Below are 24,737 nucleotides of genomic sequence, written 5' to 3'. Positions count from 1 at the left end.
ACACTTAGGCTCCCTCTGAAGTTCAGCTCAGGGTCAGACCATACAGGACCCTGAAGAGGAAGCGGGCCTGATCCCTGAGCAGGGCCTGCCTGAAAGCAGGGAGGATCTGGGTTCCAAAGCCCCCAAAACTCACTCTCTGTCCTCGTTTTCCCTCCCAGTTTGACCTACAGCGGATCGTGATTTACTGTGACTCCCGACACTCGGAACTGGAGACGTGCTGTGACATCCCCTCGGGTCCGGTGAGCAGAGACTCTGCATGGAGGGGTTGGGGGGGGGGGCGGAATGGGTCCTTGGCTTCCCGAGGGAGGGGGTGTCCTGGGCCCTGGGATGGGATCAGGGGACATCCGCCACCACAGTGCGCCCTGGGAGGGAGCCCGGTGGTCATTGCTAGGGTTCCGTTACCTGGTCTGGCGGGCGTGGGTTGGGGGAGTGGGTCATGCAGGTCTGCCCCAGCCTCGGTCTACAGCCCCCGGGGCTGCAGCTGAGTGATGAGACCCAGCTCTGGGGAGCACGGGGCAGAGGCTGGCAGGGGGGAACGGCATCCCTGCTGCCAGCGCTCAGAGTGGGAGGCCGCCATGCTCTGCGCTGCTCAGCAAGACAGGAGGAGGCAACACGGGTTCAGGAACAGCGGGCAGAGGCTCCTGGGCCCCTGGCGCAGTTCTGCCTCTCCCAGGGCCTCCCCACCTCTGCCTCGGTCCAGGTCCCTCCCTCTCCATTTACCAAATACCAGTTCCGAGGGTGCTTCCATAGTCCTGCCTCCCAGAGTTGAAAGCTGAAATCCATGCACTCGGCAGGCGCGGGCCCGGACGCAGTGAGCACTCGGTCAGCGTGTCCTGTGTCAGGACGAGTGGGGGGCACAGGCACCCGGGGTGGTCGTTACCAGGGCTGGGGCTGGAGTCAGCTGAGCCTGACTGTAGAGAGAGAGGAGAGAAAGGAAAGGGAGGGAGACGGGTAAGAGCAGGAGAGAATAAAGGGAAAGAAGGAGTGGGGGAGAGGAAGGGAAGAAAAGGAGGGAGGGAGGGGGCTGGCGAGGGTAAGGAAATAAGTCATTACGGGCACACCTGCTGGGTTCCTGCGTTCAGGACTCTGAACTGGATGCTTTCTCCGTGTCCTACTAACTCCTCCTCACTGCATTGTGATGGAAACGCCCTTGTCCCCGTTCTGCAGAGGTTAGCTCCGAGGCTCAGAGGGGTTAAGGGGTTCCCACAGGCTGCTGAGAGGCCAGCGAAGTGGCTGGGCCCCTTGGCCCACGCCAGCCTGACTCCAGGGCCTCAGGGCACCAGGCCCTGCGGTCAGATGCTGCTTGCCCTCCCTGCTCAGGCTCCGGTGTCCTCGGGGTTCCTGGCTCCCCTTTGCCTGTGCAGGGAAGCTCCAGGGAGTGGTGCCGGGCAGGAAGCCAGGTTCTGACCGCTGTGCTTCCCTTCCAGTGCCAGGTGACCGTGCTGACGGAGCCCTCACCCCCGCCCCAGCCGCCTCCCACCTCCGGCAGTGAACAGATCGGCATTTTGAAGACTATCAACTGCTCCTGCCCAGCTGGAGAAAAGGTACCATCCACAGTCCACCCTCAGCCGCCAGCCCGGGGCCCCAGAGCTGAGTGGGGCAGGGTGGCAGCAGAACCAGCAGTGGAGGTGGGAATTTCCCATCATGCACGTGGGCTGCCAGGGCAGGGTGGCCCCAGGCTCCAGGCGACTCTCCGGTCAGGGGCCTGTCCTTGCTCCTTGGGCTTCTCCCTTCTTGATTTCTGTGCACATCGGGAGGGGAGCTGCTCAGACCCAGCCGTGATGAACCTCTTCCTGAAGTTCGTGACGTCTTCCCAAGGCACTCTGGCTCCTCCCGGTCTCCTCTTCACTCGTGTGTGCGCCTAAACCAGCCAGATTTGCTTCGAGGATAAGACTCTGCATGGGCAGCGGCCGAGGGTTTAGGTGTGCTCTGCGGGACACACCCTCATCCCTTTCTTCTCAACGTTCCCTGTAATTAGCTGTACTATATAATCTACATGCGTATATGAGTAGAGTTTAATGCCTCTTGTTTCTAATTTTAAAACCTGATGTGTTTCCGACTGCCACCACCGCCTGCCCTTTAGCCTAGATGAAATGTCTCCTCGAGTGCCTGAGGCCTTCATCTGTTTTTCTGTGGACGAACAGCCCTCTTAATAAGAAAACAATTTCCACTTGAGCAGAATAGACAGATATGTGAGGATGACAAAATCGAGATGGTCTCCGTGAAGATCTGCTTGACTGGTAGCCCCCCAGGGCCCTCGGTCTACAGCATTCAGTATATCCATTGCTCTGTCTGCCCCTCCCAGCTCAGGGCGGCACACAGGAGGTGCTCCCCAACTTTGCAAGGGCCTTGGGAGGCACAGACAAAACTACGAAATCGTGGTTGACGTTCATTGGAGTGGACACACTTTAAGAATTTCCTGACAGTTTTGTTTCAATAAGCCACCTGTCCTGGCAGCCTCTCCTCCTTCCCTTCTTCCCTCTTCTCTGTTCTCCTTCACACTCTCCTTTCTTCTTTCCACCCAGAGACCCCCTCCCAAGGAGCTCCCAGTCAAGTGGGGATTTCTAACCATGGCCCAGCTGGCTGGGAGGCCACGAGAGGCAAGCTCGGTCATGCTGCAAGCTGAGGCTTTGTCTGGGGCGTCGGTGGAGTTAGGGGCTTCCGGCCTGGTGCTGGGTTAGGATTGGGAGAAGCTAGAGAGGGAGCCAGGGTGGGTGCACCCAGGGCGCCGGGCAGGGATCCTCGTCCGCGCCCCTGCCGGGCTCAGGCGGTCCACAGACAACGTGTTGATCGGGTTCCACCCATCAGTGTCATAACGAAAGCAACTGTCCAAACCCAAGTCCTTTTGAATTCTTGTTTTCCATGGAAAACCCCAAACGGAAAGGGTAACTGCAGCAGCGTGGGGCTTGGCCCACTAGCCTGCAGACTGTGCCCGGGAGGGTGGCCGATGCTATCTCTGCCTAGTTCATGGTTTCCCCGGAGCCCTGCCCTGGCAGGGCCCCTCGGGAGGAAGTCTGGGGTCAAGCAGGCCTCCGTCCTCTCTTCCCGCCCACCTTCTCACTCTCCAGCTCACGACCACCTGCTGGATCGCCACTGACCTCCTGAGCTTGGCTCACAGATCCCCTCTCCCACCTGTCCCCACTCTGTGTGGCCCCTGGTCCTAGTTGCCCTTCTAGCCTCATCTCACTCCCCTCTCCCCTCCCAGTTTCTAGGCAGGCGGGAATGTCCTGTTCCTCCACCAGGTCGTGATCTTTCTTGCCTTCTGGAATTTGCATATGTAGCACCTTCTGCCTAGAACATCCTTTTCCCTCCTGCCACCCCTTTTAATCTGCTAATGCCTGTTCTTCTTTCAAGACATCCCCAAAGAATCCTTTTCTGATCCCATTATTATCGTCTGTATGATCTCCCTCCTCCCTGCCTCCCTGCCTGCCTCCCTGCCTGCCTGCCTGCCTGCCTTTCCATTCTTCACATCCATCCATTCAATACCTGTTCATTTAGCCCCTGCTATTTGGGACATTAAGACCCTTTCTTTCCCTCTTCTTCCAGAGACCATAACAATGATCACATTGGAGTAAAACTGCCTACTTGTCTTTACTTCCATAAGCTCATAAATTCCAGATGGCAAAGGCTGAATCTTTCCATGTCTGTATTTTCAGCCACTATATGAAATAATGGTTGAATTGATGGATAAGTGGACCCAGGGTATGAAGGATGGATGGAATGGCTTATTGGGTGATGCCACCCAGAGGGTGAGGCTGGCATTTGTAAATTGATGGCTGTATTTGGAGGTCACATCCAAGTTCCCCATGTAGGTTGGCAGTTTGAGAAAGGGTGCTCAGCTCCAGTGAATTTTTTTTTTTTTTTGTGGTACGCGGGCCTCTCACTGTTGTGGCCTCTCCCGCTGCGGAGCACAGGCTCCGGACGCGCAGGCTCAGCAGCCATGGCTCACGGACCCAGCCGCTCCGCGGCACGTGGGATCCTCCCGGACCGGGGCACGAACCCGCGCCCCCTGCATCGGCAGGCGGACTCGCAATCACTGCGCCACCAGGGAAGCCCTCCAGTGAACTTTGTCCAATTTATTGATTGGCATGTGGCTTACTAAGGGACTGGCTTATGAGCAGGTGGAGGGGATAACCAACTAGTAAAGAGAGAGGGGAAAATTAAAACAGAACCTTACTTGTTTCTTTTGTCTTTCTTCCTTTAGGGTGAAAAGGGCTTTGATGGCCCAGTGGGACTCCCCGGCCCAAAGGTCAGTACTGGAGCCGGCAGAGAAGCCCTTTAGAGCGTGGGGTCCTTTGATTTGCTCTCTTTGTAAGAAGGAGGAAAAAACTCCCGAACGATGGTGTGTTAGGTTACTGTCCTGCGGGGCTTTGCTTCCGAGCTTGTTGAGATGGAAGGATAGGGCAAGTGGCATAAAGTCGGTAACCTCTGAGTGCCTTCACGGTTCAGAGCGTCCATTTCTCAGCCTGAACGTGTGATCGAGAAGGAGAACACGCACGCCTGGGCTCAGATGCTGTTGCGCCAACAGGCTCAGCCCTCCGTGGCCAGCTAACTCTGCATCAATCCTTTCAGGCCTCCATATTCCAGAAACTTCGGGGGTTGCGCTTTAAAGAGTCTGTTCAGCACGCACGATCTGTTTGTTTGACGTGCGTGGAATTCTTTTTGTACACGTTTTCCAAACTCACGAATTGCTCGAGGCCAGGTGCCTCCTTGTGGGCTTCTCCCTCCTCAGCCGTGGACCAGCCTCTTCTCTGTCCACCACTGCCCAGGTTTATCGCATTTACGGAGCTGGACAGGGCTGTCGTCTCACATCATTTTTTCGGTCTCGGAAAGCTGAGACCCAGAGAGGTGTGCATTGCCCGGGGTCACACAGAGGCTGAGGGAGGAGGTCAGCGTTGCCCAGTGGCCGTTTCCTAGTCTGGTGTTCGAAAGAGGGGCTGAGTGTGATGGTGCAGACAACTAGTGATGACTGCATCCCCTTCCCTTCCCTCCCCCCTTCTCCCTCTCCCCCTCCCCCTGCCTCTGTCCCTCTGTCTCTCCCTTTCTCCCCCTCCCTCTCACCTGTATTACTTGTGTTCACATTCATTCAGTGCATCACCACTGAGCATCTCCTAAGGTCCCTTTTGTCCTCTCCCTTCTTCCTTCCTCTGTATGTACCTCCTTCATCTTCCCCTTTTCTCGCCCTTCTCCCCTCTGTCCCCAGTGTGCTAGGATGGGGAGAATAGACAGACAGACACACGCACACACACAGGAGGTCCAAGGTGCCAGGTGTTCGCTGCGAGAGAGAGAGCAGGGGCCTCTGCCTTGCTGAGCAGCTCCTGGGCTGTAGCCTCAGCTCCTGGGCTGTCAGATGGAAGAAGAGAGCAAAGCTGTTCGGGGGTTTGTGAAGCTCTAAGTAGAAAACGTTTGTCTGAAGCAGTGGCCGTTCATGGAGCGGCCGAGCTGTGCTGTGGTCGGACAGATCTGGGGTTGTGCAGACGACAGAGCCTGACCCCTGACCCTGGGAGAGAAGATGAGGTGGGAGGGAGGGGATTCTAGGGAGGGAAACAGGTCCCACCACCTGCAGATAAGCCTGGCTGCCCCGTGGTTGATTGGCAGTCCTGGCCCTTTAGTCAGTGTCCCAGCCCGTCCGTGCTTAAGATGCTGTGTAAACACCTTGATTCCAGCGGCTCCGTTTACCTAGAGGTAGCTCAGGTCGTGTCCACAGGCGTGGCCTGGTGGATCCTGGGTGCCCAGGCCCGTTCTGGATGCAGGGACATACCAGGGAGCCATGTCCCCGGACTCAGAGCCAGCAGGAAGAGGCATGACAGGGGGTGGGACGCTGGGTTGCGGGGAGCGGGGCTTCCTGGGGAGGCTCCAGGATGCCTGGGGGGGGGCCCGCCCTAGCTGGGTCCAGTAAGATGCGGAGGAGCTGCCGTTCCCGTTCCCAGGGTCAAGGGTGCAATGCTTTCACCCACTTGCTTTCTCCAGATGTCCTTCGTTCCGGGAATTAGGAGTTTGAGAAAATTACTCAGATGCTTCTTCCCTCTCCGGGGGTGGGAGGCTTGGCCTCATGGTGCAGTTGGCAGTGACAAAATCGGCTGCTTCCAGAAAACTGGGGCAAGGTGGGCCATGGGCAGCTGGTGTGGGAGAGGTTGGTCGGAGGACCCGACCCAACGTTCGTCTCTGGTTTCCACCCCTCAGGGGGACATGGGAGCTGCTGGGCCGGCTGGAGCTCCTGGACCCAAGGGAGAGAAAGGAGATACGGTGAGTGAAGGCCCCTCTGCGTGGCCAGTGGGGGGGACCCCTCTGCACGGGCACAGGAGGCCTGCCGGCCGCTCCAGCCTCACCCTACACCACTCCACCCTCACCCCCCGAAGTCTGTGCTCCAGGTTGGCAGTGATGACTCCCCCAACTGGCCATGTCTCACCCTGGCCATTGCATATGGTTTTTCCTCTACGAGGAATCATTTTGCCCTCTGTCCACCCCAGTTTGCCCCTCACCTCCCCCTCCTGCCTGGCTCACGTTTTCGCACCTTTCAGACTCAACCGGTGTAGTTCTCCAGGGTATCTTTGCAACCCCAGGTCTGGCTCACCCCCTCGGTTCTCCACATCCCTGGTGCCTGTCAGTCCCCGCATCAGCTGACTCCCTGATACCGTGGTTTGCCATTTGTCGGTCCAGCATCCCCGGCATCTGGCCCAGCACAGACTGTGTTCATGGGTCCTTAGGTTGATGAGCGAGCACAGTGGATGGTGGGTCAGGGAAGAATTACAGAGATAAACGATTCATGGTGCAGGTAGGGCTTAGGAGCCACATGGCTGGGAAGCAAAGGCTGGCTCCACCAAGATACTTAACCGTCCTGTCCTCAGTTTCCTCATCTGTAAAGTGGGGAGGATAAAATTAACTGTTGAGTTGCATGATGAGGATTAACATGAGTTAACGCGTGTAAACAGTTTGTAACAGTGCAGAAGCAAAGTAAATGCTATTGTTCCTCTGTTGTTACCTGGCCTGGTGGAAGCACTAAACCCATCCTTCAGACTGCATCTTGTAGCATCAGTAGCACAGGTTTGGAGTCAGGTGGGTCTCAGTAGCTGTCCCCAGCTCCTGCCTTTATTGGCTGTGTGACTGCGAGCGGGTTGCTTAACCTCCCTGAAAACCTCATTCGCTCCATGAGCAGAATAAAGAAAAGAGCAGCTTTGTCTGTAAAATGCCTGGCCCGTGGTAGGAGACCAGTGAGTGAGAGCGAGTGTAATCAGTTCCTTTTAGGTTCTCAGTGCGCAGGGGAAACCCGACGACAAGACAGAGCCGCTCCCCTAGAAGAGTTAGCCTGGCAGACACCCCCGTGCCATCACCTGAGAGCTCATGATTGTAACTATACTGCCTGCCCTTCTTCACAGGGGCTTCATGTTGGTCCCTCCTTACTCCTTAGAGCAGCTTCTTAAACTTAGGCTCATCACTCACGGACGGGAAGGATATACAGAATTTTCAGACTTGCGTGATGCGCTCGTGATCACATCAGGTGCTCTGCCTGTGTGTGGCAGAGGCAGGATTTGAATCTATTTTAATCTGAGTCTTGTGCTCACTTGCTGAGCTATACCTTTCACCCACACTCTACACACCGGCCTCCTGTGCAGAGGTGGGAAGCAGCCGCTCTGTGCAAATTAACATGGAAATAGGAAGAGAGGCTTACATTTAACAGCATTCATGGCGTGCCGGGATCTGTGCTGTATGTGTTACAGATTTCTGGCTCATTTAACCCTCAGTTCGATGTTGTGAGGTGAGGGCTAGTGAAACACCCATTTTACTGATACACAGGGAAAAACCAGGCTACAGAAACTGCCTGTGAGAGGGCACAGATGTCGGATCTAACAGACAAAGCCTGCAAAGTAGCCACTGTAATCAAATCCAGAGAACTAAAGGAAGCCATTCGGAAGGAAACAGAGGGGAGCATCATGACATTATCTCATCAGATATAGAACATAAGGAGGTAGAAATTGTTAAAAAGAACCAAATGGAAATTCTAGAACTAAATGGAAATTGTAAAGTACAGTCAATGAAATGAAAAGGAAAATCACTCGAGAGGCATGACAGTAGGTTTGAACTGGCTGAAGAAAGAGCCAGCATTCTTGAGAACAGATCAGCAGCGATCATGTCGTCTGAAGATCAGAGAGAAACAATAATGAAGGAAAATGAACAGAGCCTCAGAGAAGTGTGAGGGCCCGTGAAGTGCGTCAGTGCACATAACAGGGGTACCCGGAGCGGAGAGAAAGGAGCAGAAAAAGTGTTCAGAGAGATCACGGCTGAAGACATCCCGAATTTGATGAAGAGGAGTAATCTGCACGTTCAGGAAGCCTCGGGAAGTCCAATCGAGAAAAACAGAAGGAGGTCCATCCTTAGAAGGAGGTCCATCCTTAGAAAGGAGGTCCATCCTTAGAAAAATCCATCCTTAGAAAAATCCATCCTTAGAAGGAGGTCCATCCTTAGAAAAATCCATCCTTAGAAAAATCCATCCTTAGAAAGGAGGTCCATCCTTAGAAAAATCCATCCTTAGAAAAATCCATCCTTAGAAAGGAGGTCCATCCTTAGAAAAATCCATCCTTAGAAGGAGGTCCATCCTTAGAAAAATCCATCCTTAGAAAGGAGATCCATCCTTAGAAAAATCCATCCTTAGAAGGAGGTCCATCCTTAGAAAAATCATGGTACAAAACGCTAACAGACAAAGCAAAAGAATCGAAAGCAGAAAAAGAAAAATGATTCCTGATGTACAAGGAAAACCCAATAAGATTATCAGCTGACTCATCACCAAAAATAATTGAGGCCAGAATGCAGTGGAGTGACAAGTTCAAAGTAGTAATTATGACAGTGTATCATTGGGTATTTAACAAATATTTGTAACAACAGTAGCACAAAAATGGGGAAGAAGGAATAGATCACGTAGGAGTATGTTTCTAAGTCTCACTGGAAGTAAGTTAGTGTAAATCTTAAGTAGATCCTGATAAGTTAAGATGTATATGGTAAACCTCAGGCAACCTCCAAGAAAATAATTCAAAACTATATGGTGAAAATATCCTTAAAGAGGTTAAAATGTTGCACTAAAAAGAACTCATGTAATGCAAAAAAGAGCAGTAAAGGAGGAATAAAGGAACAGAAGAAGTCAGGAGACACAGAAAACAAAAAGTTAAGTGGCATATGTAAATCTACCTACATCAAAAACAGCATTGTCTGTAAATGTATTAAACAAACCAATTGAACAGCAGAGATTTTCAGCCTGGACATAAAAACAGATCCGACTGTATTGTGTCTACAGGAGACACACTTTAGATTCAAATATATAAATAGGTTGAAAGTAAAAGGATGGACAATACACATTCTACAAATAGAAAACATTAGAAATTGGAGTGACTGTAACAATATCAGACAAAGGCTTTAAAAAAGGTTAATAGAAATAAAGAGGAACATTTTATAATGATAAAAGTGTCGATCCTCTAAAAATATGTGACAATTATAAACATATGTGCACCTAATAACAGAGCCCCCAGATATATGAAGCAAACATTGAGAATTGAAATGAGAGACTTAACATCCCACTTTAATAATGTGTAGAACAACTAGGAATGTGGAGAAATCGTAACTCATACGTTGCTGGTGTAAAATGCTGCAGCTGCTTTTGAAAAGCAGTCTGGTGGCCCTTAAAGGGTTAAACACAGAATTATATGACCCAGCAATTCCACTCCTAGGTGTATAACCGAAAGAAATGAAAACACGTGTTCATACAAAAACTTGTTCATGGATGTTCATAGCAGCCTTATTCGTAATAACGGAAAAGTAGAAGGAACCTAAATGTTCATCACGTGATGAATGGATAAATAAAATGTGTGTCATAGCCATGCAATGGCATAGTATTCTGCAATAAAATGAGGTATTGATACATGCTGCAAGGTGGGTGAACCTTGAAAGCACTTTGCTAAGAAAACACGGGCTATGAAGCCAGTCATAAAAGCCCACATGTATGATTTCATATATATAGAACGTCTAGAATAGGTGAATTTATAGAAACAGGAAACTGACTAATGTTTGCCCAGAGTAGGGGATGGGGGAAAAAGGGGAGTGACCACAATGGGTTTGGGGTTCTTTGGGGATGATGAAAACATTCTAAAGTTGATTGTGGTGGTGTTGCACCACCACATTTAGTACATTTAGTAAATGTACTAAGAAGCCATTGAATTGTACACTTTATTTTTAGTTAATTAATTAATTAATTAATTTTTGGCCACGTTGGGTCTTCGTTGCTGTGCACGGGCTTTCTCTAGTTGCGGCGAGTGGGGGCTACTGTTCGTTGCTGTGTGCGGGGTTCTCATTGCAGCGGCTTCTCTTGTTATGGAGCGCGGGCTCTAGGCGCGCGGCCTTCAGTAGTTGCGGCTCGCGGGCTTAGTTGCTCCGTGGCATGCGGGATCTTCCCGGACCAGGGCTCGAACCCGCGTCCCCTGCATTGGCAGGTGGATTGTTAACCGCTGCGCTGCCAGGGAAGCCCAGCGCTTTAAATAGGTGAATTATGTGCTCTGTAAATTATATCTCAATAAAGCTGATGTGGAAGAAAGAATAGTACCATAATATTGAGTTGTTGGAAAAATTAAATGAGATAAAACTCATGAGAACCTACCCTCAGTAAATGGTAGTGTCTTTAGAGGCTCCTTGGCAGGGCTTATGAGAAAGCAGCCCACCATTTTGAATCCCAGGGCACATCTGCCACGTGTGATGTCATGCCATGGCAATGCTTCGTAGAAAACCTTTGCCTTCTGCTTTGCTTTTCCAGGGCAGAGGACCTTTTGTCCACGGAGAAAAGGGCGAAAAGGTAAGCACCTCCCTGCTCTCTCATTCCTCCAGGGGCTGTGGATGTGGCCCGGGAAGAGAATGGGGCACTTGGGTTCGGGAGAGTTGTGTGCTGCCGTGGTGCTGCCTGGTAAGAATTTGGGTGGGAGGGGAAGAGGTTTCCTGGGCTGAGTGCCTCAGTGTGTGAAGTGGGAGGGAAGGGCTTGTTCAGGACGTGGATGGTTCACAGTGCTTAGAGCAGAGGGTACTTAATGGCGCTCATGGAAATTGGGATGCAGAGCTGCAGATGTGGTTTGAGGACCAACATACAGGGCATTCAATATCAGAATGTGTTCAGGCCTTGTTTGCAGTGATGGGAAGGCCTTGGACGGCCTGTGCGTGATCAGGCATGCTGAGAAGGTCCAAAGAGCAGGTGCCGATGGACGTGAGAGCAGGGCAGACCAGAGGGACTCGGGGAGTAGTCAGGAGATTGCTGCAGAAGCACGAAGGCAAGATGACGAGGGACAGAGTCATGGGTGGCAGTAGGACTAGACAGGCAGAGGAACGGAGGCCTATTCACATTCTCCCTGGATACGAATGTTGCACCTTCTTTAACCGTCGTCAGTCGTCATGATGATGTACAAGGTCGACCGATCCTGGGAAAGAGGGGATTCCTTCTAAAGAGGAAAGCTTTCTTAAGGTGTGTCAGCCTAGAAGGAGAAATAAAGCAGTCACTAAAAATGCCATTTTCCACTCACACCAGCGATTAAAAATACATCTTCCATTTCCCAGGAGAGGCAGCCACAATACTTTGTAACATACATTTATGTGGGTTATTTTGCTGGAGTCTAGGCAATTGTAGACTCAGAATGCAGGGCATTGGACCTCGGAAGGATATCGTTACTCAGAGGGGGGCTCACATCAACCCCTTGCGTGGGGCTGATGGTATAAAGCAGGTGCCACTCTGTCAGGTTACTATGGAAACAGAGCTTTCACGTGCCCAGCTCGTTCTCTCCGCGTAGCACCTTTTATTTAGTCCGTTCATGTCGAGAGATTTACTCTAAGGAGATAAATCAAGGCTGTGCACAAGTACATACCCACACGTTTCGTAATTACAGCATGATTTATAAGGCAGCCTGGAAACAACTGTAATGCTCTGCAGTGGGCAAAAGGTAACGTGAGTTATTGTACAGCTAAATGATACAATGGCATTTAGAGGCACAAAATCACATTTAGAAGGATAATTAACGACCCAGCAAATGAAGATAGCATTTTGTTCATTTTTAATTAAAACACATTGCAAAATATCTATACAGTATGACCCCAGTTGTGTTTATGTGTGTGTGTGAGACTCAGAGAGGGAGGCTGATTCTGGGGGCAAACCCCCATTGTTAACCACTGGTTGTCTGTGGGTGGCAAAGCTGTGAGAGTATTTATTTTTTCCCTTACTTTTCTTTGTGTCTTCATTTATTCCACAATGAACTTCTCTTTTTTAACCTGTGTTAAAAGCACAGGCACACACACGCACACGTAATAACTACTGCACGGGAATACAGAGCCATTTGAGAGACAGTGTGACACACGGTGTAACACGAGCTTTGCACCAGGCAGACCTGGGTCAGTCGAGGCTGTTCCCAAGCTCTGCCATCAGCGTCTGGGTCTCCCGCTGCCTACAGCAGGACTGGCAGCACCATCTTCCTCGATTCCTGTGTGGTCTCAAAGCACAGCACCTGGAACCTAGGCACTCAGGTTCGGTGGTTGCCATCATGTTCGGTTCCTACGAGCCCAGAACCCAGGCACAGGGTATTAACAGGACACCCACATGTTCCTCGGGTTCAGGACTGGGGCTGCCAGAGCCCTTGAAGTCAGGGCGCTCAGCCTGGGTCGTGCTTCTCAGGCAAGACCAACGTGCAGCTCCTGGGCCGGCTTGTCCTCTGAGTGACGTGCTGTCCTTCTCATGTGCTGGCGCCACCAGGAGAAGCTGACAGGCCCCCTTTCTCCCATGAGCAGCAGCTGCATCTCTGCCCCGTCTGTTCTGGTTGAGCTCAGGACAGGCAGCCTTCTGCTTCTGGAGGCACCTCCCCGGTGCCCCAAAGCCCAGGCTGCAGCGCTACGCTCAGGACCTGAAGCTGCTGGGCCACAGTCCCAGCCGGGAGACCTCCCCACACATCCGGTGCCGGCAGAAGAGACGCGTAGCTGAATAGACTCCGGCACTCCTGGCTCTGTCTTCAGCTGACGTTCTCTTGCAGTTGGGCATTTTTAGCAAAGTCTGAGTCTAGATTCTTCCACATCTGAGCTGTGTGATTCAGGATGAGTCACCTCCGTCTCTGGGTCTCTGCTCCCTCATCTGTAGAAACGAAGGGGTGGGATGTGATGATGCATAAGGGACCTTGCAGGTGGCAATTCTGAGACTGGGTCATCAGCCCACCCCCAGCCTGAGTCCCTGGGGCTGTAACTTGGAGTCTCTGCTTCACCTCCAAGGATGCAGCAGGGCCAGGGAGAGTCAAGGGGACAACAGGGTCCACAGAAAGGAGACCACTGGTGCCTCACGCACTTGGACAGAGCTTAACAAACTGGCTCTTCTGCTTGAATATTCTCTCGAAAGCAATCGCAGAGTGCCAAGGGGATCAGATGGACTGGAGCCTGATGTGTCCACAGTCCGCGACTCTGTCCAGTCATGTTATGCTGAATCTTGCTGTGGTTTTTGGGGTTTTTTAAAAATTTTTGGTGATGTAATCAGCCACTGTGACAATGTGCATTGACCTATCTGAGGGCCAGGCACCGTGTATGCTGTGTTCCATGCTTTAATGTCTCATTATTAAGACAGTGCTTCGAGGAAGTCACAGCCATGCCCTTTTCACAGATGAGAGAACATAGCTTAGAGGTCAAGTGACCTGCCCAAGGTCACAGTAGGATGGCTAGAAAACACAATCACTCGTGAAGGGAAGCTGGAAGGCTGATTCAATTACCCCTTTTTCTGCAGCTGAGGAAACTGAGGCTCAGAGAAGTTGAGTGACTGGCCCAGTGTTACACAGCTGGAACACTGCCGGAGCTCTTGGCCTCCTGACTTTCCCAGCGCCCCCCACCAAATGCCCAGGACCACTGTGTGGTGCTTTGTTCCTGGGCTGCCTCTGCCCCTCGTTTTGGAAGCCAGCCTTCTCTCTGGTTCCCGTTCCACCCCACGTTCACCACGGGTTCTTGGGACAAAGCTCCCTCAGTGTTTTAATACGTATGAAATCGGGCTCAGGGAAAGGGGGAAGCAGGCTTTTAGGGGCTACCTGAAAAGATCTGTGCGTAGCCCAGGTGTTGGGGGCACGGAAGGAGAGAAAGATAGGCATGGACCCTCCTTCACAGCGTCTGGAAGACAGCTGGCACTAAATAAATGCTTGCCTAGTAAGTGAATGGATGGATGGAGTGTGGACCTCTATCATCCAGGACCAAGAGCCAGTAGAGTGGTCACAGACTCTGCAGTCAGAAAGGTTCAGCTTCACATTCCGGCTCCCCTTCATGTGGAGCCTCAGGTTCCTTTTCTGTAAGAGTGAGAAGGGGAATGATAATAGTTCCTACCACGTGAGGTTGCTGGGAAGATTAACCCAGGGCCCCACGTCGCAAGCCCGCATAATGGGTGATGCCGCTGTTCTCGGCCCCCCCCCCCCCCCCCCCGCCCCGGCCCCGTCGTCATTGGCAACGCTGTCTTGAGGAGGGTAAGAGAGGGCGGTGGCAGCATGGTGTGGACCAGTGCTGATGGGCTGGTTTGGACCAGTTTGGGGGGAGTCAGGGGGAGCAGGGAGGGGTGATGACTTCCGTGCCCTTCCCACCCTTGGTCCTTCCATGTTGACAAAATTAATAAGCAGAGTGAAGATGTTGGTGTAAGGTTTCCTACGGCTGGACACTGAGTCTTTTCCATGGAGATGTGGTCCATGAGCCCCGCGGTAGAAAAAAATTCAGAAACAACAAAAACAAGGCCAAAGTGCGTGGTGTCCAGTGAGCTTCCTTTTGCATCCCGAGGGTCCTTCCGCTCTGGGGGACCAGAGCCTTCAGGGGAGGAACCCCACAGAGAGGCTGCATTGTCTTCCCTTCCTGGACCCACAGCGCCCTCTGGTGTCTGGAAGCCAGAGCGTTGCTCCACTTTTCCTCTGCAGGGGTGCATGTGATGCTGGGGAGATAGACCTCTACCCTTTGGGAGCGTTCCTCTTTCCCTTAGGAATCTAGCACCTGGGGGGACGAGGACAAAGAGAGCTTTCGTTCTGTGCTCAGATGTGGGCTCAGGTGATGGAAAGAAAGCAGGTTCGGGGAGTTGGGCAGACCTGGTTTGGATCCCAGCTCTGCAGTGGCTGGGTGAGCATTGGGTGGTGTCTCTCTGAGCCTCAGTTTCCTCATCTGTAAAGTGGGGCCATTGATGCCCACCCCTTAGGGCTGTTGTGGGGCTTATAGGAGGTTGGCAGTGCCTGTGACAGCACCTGGCTTAGTCCCTGGCACGTGGTAGTTCATGTAAAAATCTGTCCCTTATCTTTATTCCTTTCTTTTGTCTGCTAGAAGCTGTTGCTAAAATCCATAAAAGAGTGACAGATGTGCTTCTTCAGTAAACAGCGTTCAAGTACCTAGTACGTGGGAGAGTGGTGGGTTCACAGAGCTGTAAAACATGGCCTGGGCCTCCCCCGGAGTTCTCACTCACCAATTCAGGGGAGGAGACATGCACACACATTCTGGTCACGTGGTTGTCTAATCATGAGTGCTTCTTCTTCTTCCTGGTCCTTAATCGAGTCTGTTGTGCCACCTCCGTCCTCCACCCTGTTACACACTCAGAGGGTGACGACGCTATCAGGAGACCCTGCCTAGGAGGCCAGTCACGTCAGCACTGCACCTTGAGGGTTTCCCAGGATACCCGGTATTGTACTGCTGGGGCTGCTTAGAAAATCAAACTAAAACATATCTAGGAAATTACTGTAAGCACAGTTCCAATGAAGGGAAGAACAGAAACAAAACGACTTCAAGCTGACTCTGTTCTTTGTAAGTACTCTTAACAGTGACCAGCGGCAGCAAAAGATGGAAACAACCTGATGGAAAACTGCATTTCTTCAAGTGAAAATTAGGAAGCCCTTATATATGTAGATGTGCGCGCAACATGGCGCCAATGAAATAGTAGAATAGGAAGCCACACGCACTCCCACACAGAAGGCGCGCGGAAGAGCCAGTGCCCTGGGGGTGGGATTTGCGCTATTTCGCGCCTTGCCAGTTACTCTTTGTGCTGCTATAACACTAGCACTTCTGCAAAACATAAACATTTAACTAACAACTAGAGCTTAAACTTAATATGATGAAAAATAAAAAATAATAGTATATTTACAGTTGCTCACGCATGAAATCCAAAAGCAGTACTATTTTGGAGGGAAGAGCCCTCTCTCCCAGCATGGGGCATTTGCCGAACCCTGCGTGCTGTGACGGCTGGTCCCAGATGACAGGACATGGCAGCGGCTGAGGGCCAGGCTTTGGGAACCTGGCACTGCCCCTGTCCTGCTGTGTGACCTTGGAAAGGTCATTGCAGTTCTTGGTGCCTGTTTTCTCATGTGTACGCTGAAGATAATAGTAACAATAATAGGCTCTTGTAAGACTGAAGTGAGGGTTAAGTGATTGCATCCACGGAAAGAGCACCTGGCAGATCAGAAAGCATTAGCGGGAATCAGGTCTAAGCCACCTGGGCACTGGATTCTCTGAGCGTGGTGGTCAGTTCGGACACATTATCTATGTTAGTCCAAACAGAACGACAGACTCAGTACTTTCACTTAGAAGCCCGGGGACGGTGTTCTTTCTCCCAGGGCCTGGGGCTGTGCGATGAGAGCCCAGATATCCCTGCAGCCATGCAGCGAGCCAGGTGGGGTAGGGCAACGGTGACACACACAGGTTGGGCCCAGCATGGACCCTTGTAGATGCCGTTGCAGAGCGGAGTCCAGGCTCACCTCAGCCAGCATCACCCGCTGCTCAGATACGCGGGGCCATGCATTTCCTGCCGGGGCTCTTTGTTTTCTTTATGAGCAGCTGCTGGTATTAATATTTTACTTAGAGTTGGGATAGGATGTAGAAGGCAGCTCTCAGGTAGAGACCAGCCTAGACCCGGTGCTGAGGAGACCCCCCGCCCCCTGTTTCCCTCGAGTGGAGAGTAACAGAGGACAGAGCAGGGAAAGGGCTTGCAGCCCCTCGTCAAGTCTGGCTCACACCTTGTAGATGGTGGGGGCCCTTGGGAGCCACAGGGGATGGATTGTGGCCAAGTGTCCCGTAAAGCCATGCTTGGGTCAGCAGCTGTGTACTCAGCGCTTGGTAGCGGGGGGAAAGAAACCAAAACCACCACCACCAAGAAGTCCTCTCTTCAGCATTTTCACAGAAATCCGTATGGCAGTAAATAAAATTGTGTATGGATTTTGTGCTCGGATTTCACAGTGCGGTGCCCCAGAAAAACTATGCGAGCAAATAGAAGGACCTCAGCTAAATTTTATTGGGCTGGTTGACTCAGTAGCAGACAGAATTTTAGGTCACGCAAACATCGGTTCCTTGTCTTTATGGCTTGCTTCCATTTTTATCGGGACATAAACCTGACGGGGAAAGAGGAATCGGAGCCAGACATACAGCAGAGGCTGTTCTGACTGCCTGGGATGCTGCCTCTAGAAACGTCAGCCAGGTGTCCTGCAGCGGATGCCGGAGCCGAGTGCAGGTCATCACGGGGGAAGCCCTTATGGGTTGGTTCACCGTGAAGTTAAACAAATAAGGTGCCGATTGGGAAACCGAGGAAAGAGGCCACGGCCATCTTGATGGAACTAAGGAGGGTTGTTAGAAGGCCAGGTTCAGAGCTGTCAGCTGAGGTGGGCTGGTCCCCAGGTCTGAGAAAAGTAGGTTCCCCACATGCTTATTCCAAACCAGGCCCCTGAGAAGCCCGGTGCCTCCTGTTCTCTGATGATTTGAAATTGGACAAAGCAGGCTCCCCTGCATTGCTGTGGACCTGAAGATCCAGCCTCTCGGGAAAGGCGGTGGCTCGAGGAGCGCTGGGGACTCGTGTGCCCAGTGCTGGGCAGGGCGCCTGGGGCTCCTCAGCTCCAGGTGGCTTCCTTTGGCGCATTCTCGCTGTCCTATTTGAAACATGCAGATGCACGTGAATTTGCGTTTGATTTTAAACGCTGCTGTGGTCACACCGTTCCCTACAGACCCCTGCGCAGCCGCTCTGTGTAACGTGGAGGATCAAGCCCCCTGCGTGTTGGCCCCAAGCGACCCTCCCCCGTCTCCGTCTCCTGCCAATTCTGGGTCCATCTCTGGGTCCACGTTTCCACCTCCCCGGCACTGATTCCTCCTCCTTGCACATCCACCGCTCCCTTCTGTGGAATCCTGGAGATGCTTCTGATACAGTAACCTCCGGGGTGTCAAGCATGGAGCCAGGTGGTTCCACAGTCATTGTCTTACTCAGGCCTCCCAGTGAGGGCAGGTGGAGGGTATCACCATCATCATTTCATGGAAAAGGGCGCTGAGACTTAGGAAGATGCTCCTACACATCGATGTTTTCACTGTAGAAGCTATAGGGAGAGGATGAAGTAGTTTATAGTGAGCTCTGGTTTGTTCAAAAGTGTAACACCTACCCAACTTGGGTCTAGTCCTGTGCTGGAGGGCTGGAGAAGGACAGCAGAATGATGGACGTGAACTTTGGAGTAGGATTAGTCCAGCCGTCTGCACTGAGAGTCAAGGCGGGTGGAGGGGTGGAGAGTGAAGAGTGTCTAGAAAAATATCTGCGTCACTGCAGAGCTCGTAGGGCAGAGAGGTGGGTGGCAGTGCCGCTGCCGCTCACATGGTCCTGACCAGCCCGCGGCCTGAGGTCTGAGCTGGCTGAGAGCCCTTCCTGTGAAGCAGCGGCACAGTGCATGTCCCACTTCATGGGACAGTCAGACCTGCTCTCACAGTGACATTTCTCTGATCTCAACGTGACAGACACACCTTGTGCCATCCACAGTGTGAAAGACTGAGTCCCTCCCACCTGAGTCAGTTCTTTCTTTGGTGTCTTTCAACGGCAGGCTGTACTTGAAATTGCGAGATGAGAGGATTTCGTGGAGGTGATGGGCTGTCCAGGTGGGTGGGGAGTGAAGCGCGGGGTCTGCTACATACGGCTTTTCTTCCCAGTGCCTCCTTTCCAGAGCACTGGCCAAGAAGCGCTCTCAGCGCAAGGTGCTTCTGCATAGCACGGGGTTCTGGTGGAGGTGGGACGTGTGCCGTTGCAGGGGATGATGGGCACGCTTACTTTGCAGATTCTGTCTGAAGGGATGGGTGGGGCGCTAACATTGGCAGCCGTGGAGGATTCAGTGGCCAGCACTCGGTGATTTTGTCCACAACAGTCGAGCGACTTTGTCTCAAAGAAGATGCCTTGTGGTGGAAAGAATCATGACATCAGCCTTTTATTGACCACTTGGTATCTGCCAGCTGTTCACTTTATGCGTGTCAGCCTCCTGCAGCTCCTTGAAGGAGTCTGGAGCATATGCCCAAGGGCACAGAGTGGTGGGTGAGGGGCTGAGGTTGTGTCTGTCCCACCCTACACTCCCATTCCTAACCACTGCACTGGCCAATGCCGGTTCCCTGCCCTCCCCCAAACAGGATGCTTTTATTGGAGAATTCTTGACCCTCAAAACCCATGTACCTTGTAGGAATCGACTTATTTTATGCGCTGACTACGTCATAGAGCCCCTGAGCCATGAAGTATAAATCGTATGTGTGTGCTTGTATGTGTGAAACCTCTAAGATGAATTTATGCCGTTTGCCACCAGCTCTGGGTCTCATCCTCTTTTTTCACAGCTGGCTTAATCCGTGTCCCCGACTCCTATTCTTAGCCTGTGCCTTAATGTGCTTTATTCATGGTTATCGGCTTGGATAACTGTGGTCGAGTGCCTTCTATTTTTATCATAATTAAAGGGTTTAGGGGAAAATAGGTTCAGCTGCCTATGTGCCCTCAAATAGCCTTGTAGGTTGGGGCAAAATGCTGGGAGTTAGAATAAAGATGCCGCAGACCCTGTCCGTGGTGCTGAAGGACACGTTGGGGAAGTTTTGAGTTCAGGGGTTTTCACGGCCCCAGGCAGAGCTGGAATAGGAAAGTCTGCACTTTTTCCAGCCCCGTCTGACACTCAGGCTCTTGGCAAGTTTCATGGCCCAGCCACAGGGCCAAGGGCTTCATACAGGAGGGGAGAGCATTTATGGGAGGGTAAATGCTGGACTGCTAGGCAGCTGGGCTGGGAGGGCAGGGGAGGCCAAGGGCATGCACCCTAGACACCGACCGGCTGGACTCAGATCGCAGCTCGGCCACTTAGCAGCTGTGGACACTGGGCAAGTCAGTTACTCAACCCCTGCAACCCGTGCTTTACCTCACCTATAAATTGGCGACTATAATTCTACTGGCCTCAGAGGGTTACAACGAGGATGAAATGAACTAATGAAAGTAAATGACTTAACATTTGTAAAAAGTGCTCATAACTGTTAAGTATAATTACCGTGATACCAGCGTAGTTTTCCACCTTTTACACCAAGTGACATCTTCTGCGTCCTCTGCATCAGTGAGGTCTTATTCCCAGGGCCGGCTGACAGCTGGGAAATGTCAGTGTTCCCTGCCTCCCCCAAGGAGGACTTCTGTAACTCCCAAAGCCTCAGGGAGCCTGGGGAGTGTTATTAGAAAGCGTGTTCCAGGTGGGCTGCCGTAGAGGTGTAAGGTGTCTTTTCCTTTCTTCAGTTCATCCGAAATAATTTGCAGAGAATAATAACAGTCCCACATATTTACAACTACTGCTGTCTGCCAGGACTCACACACAAGCTGCTCAGTTTGGGGGTAGAGATGGTTGTCCTTATTGTACAGGCCTATTAACCATGTGACCAGGTGCAAGTGACTTTCTCTGTCCGTGTAGCCAAGCCAGGAAGTGAGCTCATGCATTCTGACGCCACAGAGAAGTGGTTCTCCAACTTGACCAGGTGCCCAAACCCCTTTGAGGGCTTGTTAAACCACCATGCCAGGCCCCACTCCCGGTCTGTCTGACTCAGTGGGGCTGCGGTGAGGCCAGAGAATCTGCCCTCCTGACAAGGCACAGGTGATGCTGACCCTCCTGGCTCGGGAGCCACACCTGGAGGACCACTGCCCAGAGGACTCCTCAGCCCCCACCCTAGGGCCTGCTGCAGCTCTGCCGGTGGAAGGAGAGGGGCACTAACATGGCGCCTCTAGCAGCGAAGCAGGGTCTTTCTCAGTATTTCGGGGGAAAGCTCTGATATTTAATTAATCAAAAGAACAGGGGAAGTATCTGTTCTCTCTTGTCTGTTTTGCCCAGTGAAGTAACCAGGTAATCCCTAAGAGCTCTGGTTCTGACAAGTGGGCATATGGGTGGATAATTTCCTGCCACGTGTTACCCACCAGGGGCTCCCAGTGAGATTACTGAGGCAGTGTGTGTGTGCATGAGGGGGTGGCCAGAAGAGAGGTCAGCGCCTTGGCTTGGAATCAGGGACCCCCGGTTTTGAGTCACAGCTGCCCGTGTGAACTGGGGGAAAGCCTCTCTCCCCCGAGCCCTGGTCGTCATCTGTGATGGATTTCACATGCATTATCTATGGTCATTTTCTTTTTTTTAAATTTTTCACCCAGATTTTATTAATGCAATTCCATAATGACTGTGACATATCATAAAGATGAAACAAAGTGTATTTTGTTTATTTAAAAAAAATTTTTATTGAAGTGTAGTTTATTTACAGTGTTGTGTTAATTTCTGCTGTACAGCAAAGGGACTTAGTTATATACGTATATACATTCTTTTTTATGTTCTTTTCCATTATGGTTTATCCCAGGATATCGAACATAGTTCCCTGTGCTCTACAGTAGGACCTTGTTGTTTGTCTATTCTGTATGTAACAGTTTGCGTCTGCTAACCTCAAACTCCCACTCCATCCCTCCCCCCCCCATTTTGGTAAACACCAGTCTGTTCTCTAGGTCTGTGAGTCTGTTTCTGTTTCATAGATAGGTTCATTTGTGCCGTAGTTTAGATTCCGCATGGATGTCACATGGTATTTGTCTTTCTCTTTCTGACTTACTTCACTTAGTATGATAATCTCTAGTTGCATCTACATTGCTGCAAATGGCATTATTTTGTTATTTTTTATGGCTGAGTAGTATTCCACTGTATATATGTATATGGTCATCTTCTTACGCTGAGTGACTTCCTTTTTACAGATGAAGAACAGAGGTTCCAGACAGTTCACTCCAAGTAACAGAACTTGATGCTTCTTTCACATTTCCCTGTGTACAGAGCATTTTCCAAAGCATTGTCTCAAGGCATCTTACAGACCACCTTGTGCCAGAGGTACTATTACTCCTTGCGTCACCCTGTTTATGGACGACGAAGCTGAGAGCCAGGAGGGGAAGTCACTTGTTCTGCTCAGCTAACGGGCAGCAGAGGCTTCATGCGAATCCAGACCCTGCTCGCCAGTCTGGTCCCCTCCTCCCCTCCCCTCCCCTCTCCTCCCCCTCTCTCTCATCTTTCTCTTTCTCTTTCTCTTTCTCTCTTCCCTCCCTCCCTCCCTCCCTCCTTTCTTCCCTCCCTCCCTTCCTTTTCTTCCTTCCTCTCTCCCTCCCTCCCTCCCTCCCTCCGCTTTCCTGTTTTTTGTACTTCACTGTGGATCCTGAGCTACATATATTCCCTTTAAAGGTCTCCCTGTGCCCGACCTTTCCAGTTCCAGGGCCACCTCCAGTCTGTCCCCCACTCCTTTCTTTGACCCACCTTATGGACTTGCGAAAGAGTTCTTAGTTCTCAACAGAATATAAACAACTGGCATTTTAATAATATTTTATAGTCTACCAATTATATCCACACTCATTTTCTCATCTGGAAGCATGAACCTCTATCTTAGGAATGATGAAACTGAGGTTCAGAGTGGTAGCATGACTTTCCTGATGGGATATCAGCGGACAGCTTAGGGCTGTAACTCTGTCTTCAGAACATCTGCAGGCAGCTGAGTCCAGGTGGAGGACTTTGGAGAGCGTGTCACGGGGGCACGGTGGTCTGTGATGTTAAGATTAGGTGACACTGAAACATGAAATATGCGGGTCATGTTGACTTATCCTCGGGGACACAGTTTTCAAGGGCAGGAACCCATTTAACGGAATGCCTGGATCTCATCATGACTTGAAAGTGGAAGTTTCTCAGAATGTGTCTGTTTGCAGTGCCAGCTTGGTTATCCTAACCATGATTCGAATAAGATAAAAAAAAAAAAAAAAAAAAAGATGTTACCTTCTCAGACAAAGAAAATATTCATGTCTAAAGAGGCTCCGTTTCTTTGCCTACCAGTGCTCTAAAGCCAGCTTGCCAGGCTGTCCCCGTCCTTGGGAAGCACAAACCCTGCAGGAAGTTTATGATGCCTCCTCACAGACGTAAACTGAGACTCACGGTGTGCCGCTAACTTGACCCGGGCCCTTGGTACTGAGGGACAGCGGGATTTGAAGCTGCAGCTGACTGGCTCTTGAGACTGTTGTTTTCCTGTAACAGCTTGCTGTTCCCTTTGTCCCTGCGGGTTTCGTACCCGCAGGGCTCACTTCCACAGGGCTCTGGGGAAGGAGTTAAAGCGCAGGGAACACTTGTGGGGCCTGGGGCCACGTGGGCGCGGCTCACACGGAGGTGACGGAGCCCTGGTTCCCATCTCGTGGAGCTCTTGTCTTGTGATGAGACGGACTCACACAGATACTTGTTGGGCATCTACCGGAAAGTGCCAGCAGAGCTGGGCGTTTGACAACTGTGGGCACAGGGGAGGTTCCAGAACTCTCTGGAGTTCCCTCTGGCGTTGTCTCTGGTCTTCTCCCTGGCTTCCTCTATTAGATGGTCCTGGAAACTCCGTGCTGTGCTGCTCTCCCCGCTGTATTCCTGAGGCAGGAGCCCACCTAGACCTCCCTTCCCTGCCTGCAGCTGCGGGACCCCCCACCTGCAGCAGCCAGAAGACGGGCTGGCCCTTCAAGGACTGGGTAACCCACCCCTGGGGCAAGCTTCGCACCGTGTCACCCCAAGAGGGCTGACCCTAGAGGGGTGCGCTGTGGGGAGCGTCTCCTTTTGGAAAGTGTTGCATTTATCCCTAATGTTGTAAGGAAGCAGGGTTCGGTAGGCTGCCCCCTGCCATCGGAAGCACACAGCCTTTTGCTAAGATCCGAGCAGGATGGGGCCGGAGATAAACGTGGCCTTGGAGACAGGGCATCTGGGGAGCTGAGCCCACCCTGTCCCTGACCCCCGGCATCCTGGCTTGAGGCAGAGCTCCTGCCTCCTGCGAGGCCTTTGGGGACGCTCTGATGCTTTCCCAGGGCAGGACGGCTGGCTGAGGCCGAGTGGGGCTGACCTCGATCCCTGCGGAGGGAGGGCAAGGCTGGGTGCCCAGGCCTCAGCCGCCCCAAGCTGCCTCACCAGGCCATGGAACTTCTGGGTAGCTGCCAGAAAGTCAGGGTCCCTCTGCCCATGGGCTGCATGTGAAGACAGCATGGAACACGTAACCCACCGGGTGACCGAGCTTCCAAGCAGGGCCGTGCGTGTAAGTGCCAAGTGCTGTGCAGACGACGAGGCCGACTCTGGGGCCCCAAGTCTGATCTCCCGCTGCACACGCTGTAACTTCGCAGAGTACTGAGTCCCTGCGTTTCCATGTCGTAAACTCTGAAACATAGGTAGCAGTCGCATCTCCCTGTGGAATTGTTATGAGGACGGGTCGAGTGCACTGATGAGGGTAAACAGCTCAGAACCTGGCAGGTCGTGAATGTGTAGCGAAGACTGGCCGCCAGCAGCACGTCTGTAATATCCCCTTAATGTTTTCTTCAGTATACCGTTAATTTTCCTGCTGGTTCTGCCGTTAGCGCTAACGATAGCGATGCTAGTTGGTGTCTAGTTGTCACTCTGTATTGCAGAAATCACTTGTGTCTGTACTTTCAA

General features: G+C 51.9%; 1 protein-coding gene across 1 annotated transcript in view; it reads left to right on the top strand.

Annotated features, from left to right (window-relative positions):
* COL22A1 (collagen type XXII alpha 1 chain) overlaps window positions 1-24,737 on the top strand; it is a gene marked incomplete at its 5' end in the record, with an annotated part of 247,097 nt that overhangs the window by 70,366 nt on the left and 151,994 nt on the right. The window contains 5 exons of the mRNA XM_082858984.1: window positions 159-239; window positions 1,428-1,544; window positions 4,205-4,249; window positions 6,184-6,246; window positions 10,793-10,831. Of these exons, the coding sequence (XP_082715110.1) occupies window positions 159-239; window positions 1,428-1,544; window positions 4,205-4,249; window positions 6,184-6,246; window positions 10,793-10,831 (345 nt within the window). The remainder of the gene's footprint in view (window positions 1-158; window positions 240-1,427; window positions 1,545-4,204; window positions 4,250-6,183; window positions 6,247-10,792; window positions 10,832-24,737) is intronic.

The sequence above is a fragment of the Leucopleurus acutus genome (assembly GCF_964270905.1).
Source record: "Leucopleurus acutus genome assembly, chromosome: 17".
NCBI lineage: Eukaryota > Metazoa > Chordata > Mammalia > Artiodactyla > Delphinidae > Leucopleurus > Leucopleurus acutus.
Note: the sequence above shows the minus strand (reverse complement) of the source record. Positions and strands in the feature narration are given on the sequence as shown.